Source organism: Nematolebias whitei, chromosome 8, assembly GCF_014905685.2.
Source record: "Nematolebias whitei isolate Nwh7 chromosome 8, NemWhi1, whole genome shotgun sequence".
Taxonomy (NCBI): domain Eukaryota; kingdom Metazoa; phylum Chordata; class Actinopteri; order Cyprinodontiformes; family Rivulidae; genus Nematolebias; species Nematolebias whitei.
This window is the reverse complement of record NC_056505.1, coordinates 46600653-46606313: the sequence shown is the minus strand read 5'-3', so window position 1 is coordinate 46606313 and position 5661 is coordinate 46600653. Positions and strand designations below refer to the sequence as shown.

At 43.3% G+C, this 5661-nt stretch overlaps 1 protein-coding gene across 1 annotated transcript in view; it reads left to right on the top strand.

The window, feature by feature from the left end:
* The first annotated feature begins 4584 nt into the window (after positions 1 to 4584).
* dph7 (diphthamide biosynthesis 7) overlaps positions 4585 to 5661 on the top strand; it is an 8476-nt gene continuing 7399 nt past the window's right edge. The window contains exons 1-2 of the mRNA XM_037680637.1: positions 4585 to 4649; positions 4726 to 4813. Of these exons, the coding sequence (XP_037536565.1) occupies positions 4763 to 4813 (51 nt within the window). The 5' untranslated portion in view covers positions 4585 to 4649; positions 4726 to 4762. The remainder of the gene's footprint in view (positions 4650 to 4725; positions 4814 to 5661) is intronic.

Here is a 5661-nt window from a genome sequence, read left to right as displayed (position 1 = left end):
CTGCACTGAAAGTAAAGGGGCCCAATAATATTGCACGCCCCACTTTTAGTTTAGTTTAGTTTATTTTTTGAATATGTAAACAGAAATATATATATATATATATATATATATATATATATATATATATATAGCATGAAGGGAGTGGGTAGAAGTATAAACTTATCAAAATTCCCACTCCTTAACCACTTACATAATCTTACATTCATTACATGTATAATCCATACACTTAACAACTAATCCCATATTTATCCATCAATATAGTATCTATTTAAATTAACTATAGTAGATGAACAGTTCGTCTTCGTCCCGAAACGGAAGACGGTTTGTCTGTGGACTCGATCCTGGTGGCCGTGTCTAGGTCCACTCGTTCAACTCCTGAGCAGATAAACATGTCGCTCAAATTATAATTGTTAGAAGTTTAGATAACCACAGAAGATGAATCCTTTTCTCACTGCAAGACTCACGTTCTCGGCTGAAGGTGCCGATGGACGGTGCACCTTCTCATCAGGTGTTCCCTCACAGACCCTGAAGCTGTCACAGTGACGGTCAGCTACCTTGGGCAGTTCCTGGTGAGTCCTCATGGTGTCTCTGGTCAGATCCACCAGAGAACCCCAGAAAGATGAGTGGTGCCATCAACACTGACCCAGTAAGGAGCAGAACCTGGTGACATGATGCAACTCTCTATTTTCAGCTGATGCAACTTGGTAAATCATTTCCTGCTTGCAGTGACGATAAATGACTTTATCTGATCAGATTAATTAACTTCTTTCAACCAACATGCAAAGTAAACTATTTATTAAAATAGACAAACTTTGTCTAAATTCATGCGCGTATAAAACTGAAACAATTCCTGCTCAAAGAGTCAATTTAGTCTTAGATAAGAGAATTAAGCCTTGATTGATTCATTATTATTGTTTGTTTATTGTTGTTGTTGATTTTTTGTTTAATTATTTTTGTAATAAACTTCAAAGACAACTTTGTTGTCTTCATTCAGATGAATATTCATGTGTTCTGGTATAAAACTCTCTGTAATCAACAGATTCTACTTCAGTGACTGAGTTCTGATCATTAAAGGGTGAAAATATTAATTAAGTTGTTGTTGGTCAGTAAACTGACCGGCTGGTGCTCCACTTTAATAAGAGCTAAATAAATAAAATAAATGTAGTGGAGGGGAGTGGAGAAAGTGTCACCCTTCTTCCTCCATCTCACACCCTTCATATTGTTACACAGCCTTCTGAGGAAGTAGAGTCTCTGATGAGCTTTCTTGGTCAGGCTGGTGGTGTTGTTGCCCCAGCTGAGGTTGTTATTCAGGTGCACACCCAAGTACTTGTAACTGGAGACCACTTCCACCACAGATCCAGGACCCAGTTGCATATGGTGCATTCACACCTGATAGTCCAGTTGACTCGGTTCGGTTCGGGACCAATATTCATGACCTTTTGTTACATTTGAGCTGGTGCGTTTGCATTCACACTGCACTGTGCAGTCGAGTCAACCTGTTGAACCAACCTGTTCCCCCGCTCGCCTGTGGGGGCGCTGCACCAAGAACTACTGAAAGAAACGACACAAAAACCTCTGAAGACACTTCTTCTGGAAATAAAAACAAAAACGAAGTGGCATCAAGTTTTAGCAGTTTTAGGAGTTATATTTTGTCATTTTTCAAAAATGGACTTAGCATGAGCAGAAGATGAGACAGAAGACCATGGAGAATATTGTTTTTCACACAAGGCAGCTGACGGCTCCATATAAGGTCAGAGAAATGCGTGTTTGTTTGCCCTGCGTTGTACTCCACTTCTTGCTTGTGGAGCGGGGCTCGGTCTGTTTACATTCACACTGTACTCCAACTGCGCTGGAGTTTTGTTCTACCGGACTGAGACCTAGGTTTTAGCCTGGGCCAGAGTTCAATGGTGCTTTCACACCTCCCCAAACGAACCGGACTTTCTAGGAAAACGAGCTAGAGTTCAATTAAAGCGGACTAAGCAGGGCTGGTGTGACTGCACCCCTAGAGTGAGTAGGTTGTCCATCAGGATTTGGGAGATGGTGTTGAAGGCAGATGTGAAGTCCACAAAGAACATACGGACGTAAGAGTCCTTCTACTCCAGGTGGGTGAGAGCAGTGTGGACCACAGAGCAGATGGCATCATTGTTGATTGATTCTTGTGGTATGCGTACTGGTGAGGGTCCTCACTGATGTTGATGGTAGCTTTGATATGGGCTATGACCAGTCCTTCAAAGCATTTAGCGACTATCCGGGCGAGGGCTACTGGCCCGTAGTCATTCAGACCAGTCACTGCAGAGCTCTTAGGAACTGGGATGATGGTGGCGGTCTTCAGGCAGGTGGGAACAGTTGCCAGGGTGAAGGAGGAGTTAAAGATGTCGTCCAGCACTTTGCAGAGCTGATCGACACAGTCTCTCAGCACCCTCTCAGGGATGTTGTTTGGGCCAGTTGCTTTGTGAGGATTAATCCTCTTGTCGGTCCTCCTTACTTCAGCTGAGGTCATGCTGAGGAACTCCTCTTCCGGTGGTGAGGTAAGTCTGGTGCTGGGTGGTCTGTTTGGGTCTTCAAAGTGAGCATAGAAACTGTTGATAGCATCAGGCAGTGATGGGTCCTAAGGGCATTGTGCACCCGTGCTTTTATAGTCTGTTATGCACTTTATGCCCTTCGATATGCTCCATGGGTCATGTGAGGAGAAATGTCCCATGATCTTCTGTGCGTATATGGCTTTGGCCCTCTTAATACCAGCAGCCAGCTCTTTCCTTGCCCTCCCCAGTTTGTGTGTTGCTAGACCTGAAGGCATCCCTGGCTTTTTGCAGGATACGAACTTCTGCGATCAGCCAGGGTTTCTGATTTGGGTAGCACTTCACAGTCTTGGGGGTGGTGACATTTTCAACACACTTGCTGATGTATCTGAGGGCAGCAGATGTGTATTCCTCCAGATCCAGCTGTCCCTCATTTACAGCAGCCTCCCTGAAGATCTGCCAGTCTGCATGCAAAACAGTCCTGCAGTACAGAGTCACTGTCGCTGGGGCACACCATGAAGGTCCTCTTTGTGGGTCCGGAACATCTCAGTGGGGGTAGGTAGACAGGGGTCATAAAGATGGAGATGTGGTGAGAGAGGCCGAGGTGGGGTACGGCTTTATATGCGTCTCGTATACTGGTGTAAACATGGTCTAGTGTGTCATTTCCTCGTGCTGGTATGGTCCCGTGCTGATAAAATCTTGGCAGAGTGTCTTTCAGGTTTACATGATTAAAATCACCGGCCACCACGTAAAAAGCCTCTGGATGCTTGTTTTGCAGCAAGCTGATGTTATCATGTAGCTCCCGCAGGACATACTTAGCATTAGCATCCAGAGTTATATCGACAACGATGTATACACTGCTGAAAACTCCCGAGGTAAATACTGTGGTCGACATTTCACAGTCAGTTCTAAAGCCTCTGAGCAGGAGCTGTTTATCAGAACACAGCTTGTGGACTAACTTTTGTTTATGTAGACACATACTCCGCCTCCCTGTGCCTTTCTCAATAGTTTGCTGCAGCGATCCGCCCGAAAAAAAATTCTGTCATCCAGCTGAAAGGCTCAGTCTGGCATGTTGTTATTAAGCCATGTCTCTGTGACACGGAGTACTGCACATTTCATCATCTCCTCTAAGACACTCACTCTCAGTCGCAGAAGATCCAGCTTGTTTTCAAAGGAGTGGACGTTGGCCAGGAAGAGAGATGCGATCGGCAGTCTGTTAGCATTAGCCTTAGTCTCGTTAATACTCCGCCTCGTTTCCCCTCTTCTTCCCCTGGGCACAGTGCTTCCTCCTCCCCTTAGAGCGCTGATGTCCGTAGAAACTGTAATCTGCCAAGCATAGTTTTCAGATCGTTGTCGATCGTTGTCATTGCTGCTGTATTCGACGTCAAACCTTCTCTTATGCTAATAAGTTAGGTTCATCTAAAATTAACTAACATGTTTAAAGCGTGCGGAGTCAGGTTTGGAGCCGATTTCAAAAACGAGAAAAACAGGGTTTCCACTGGGAGCCTGAGAAGCTGCAGTGAGCACAGCCATCTTGGCTTTTTTTTTCAAAACAAAATTAAATTCAAAATTATCATCTTTACATTTGCATACATGAATGCAACAAGTCAAATAATACATTTTAATTTGTCGCCTTGCATAAATGTATAGATTATTGACATATATATATATACATATATATATATATATATATGTAATACAAACATTTTCATTCATTCAACCTTTATTTAGACATGTTGATCCCATTGAGCCTCGGGGACTCATTTACAAGAGAGACCTGATTTAACAGAGTGATGACAACAGTGGACAACAGTGATAACAACAGACAATCATAAAAGAGGCATACAGATTAAAAAAAAAAAATTTAAATTAATTAAAATAAAACATTAAAATAAAACAACCCATATTCAACAAAGTTGGTCTTTTGAACAGGCAGTTTTAGGACTAACTTGTCATATTCCAGTTAATAGCCTTGCTGATGTCATTCATGCTGCAGGGAGGGGAAGAAGACGCTGCCCCTAGCCGAACTGGACGTCTTTACCTTTTTGAGTGTCGTCAAGAGGGGCCGTTGAGACCCCCTCTCACGGAGCTACAGCGCACAGACACTGCAGCGATTTTAGATTTAAAATGGTAAGGAACCAGGTTTGACCAGCGTGGCTGCATTAACAACCATTTCCTGCTTTTATGAAGTTTTTATTATTTTCAGGTGCCATGTTCCTGTGGCAGAGCAGCCGGTGCTGGGGATGGCTGCGGCTACAGGAGAGTTGCAGATGTTCACACTGTCAGACAGTCAGGTGAGAAACGTGGCTTCAGAAGAATCACATCTGGAGGTTTTAGAGGAACCTTTGGGTGTGGTGTCTCAGCACCAGAGGGTGCAATGCGGATTAAACAAAAAAAAACTACTGGACTTCTGGATGGTTTTGCAATTCAGAAATGGGGAATGTGGAGATCCAAGCTTGAAGTTGTATGAGTGGTTCCCATTAGTCAGAGAAACATCCAGGAGGCCAAAGATAAGTCTGAAGGAGCTGGGCAGGCTTTATTTAGAGATGTCAGGATCTGTCCACAGGAGCTGCATAAAGGGTTAAACACAAAACAAACAAAAACATGTACAAATGTTTTTAGTATACCAAATGTCTCCTTTTTTGTCCTCACCCAAATCTAACTTTTCACTCTACAGTTCTGCAGTATCGTTACACAGATGAGCTTTTTCAGTTTGTTTGTTTTAACTTACTTTTGCTTGTTTACAGAAAATCCAATTAAACCAACTAATTCAACAAATGTTTATCTTACACACTCAAATCTGGCAAGATGAATCCCACAGACTGACAGCAGCTCCACATCTGGACACTCCATGCTTTGTTCTCTAAAACAGTGGTCCCCAATCTTTATAGCGCCACGGACCGGTTTAATGTCCGACTATATTTTCACGGGGGGGTTGGAGTCTGAGGGTCCTACCCCAGAGAACTTTGGATAGAGTAGATGCCATTTCCTGCATTCTGGTGTATTTTACAAAGGTTTATTACAGTAGATTAACATGAAACAAAAGTTGGAAACTCATTAATGAAATGACTGCAAAGTGTTCGTAATGCAAAACTGCTGCAGCTCTGCAGGTAAACCGCTGCAGCTCTGCAGGTAAACCGCT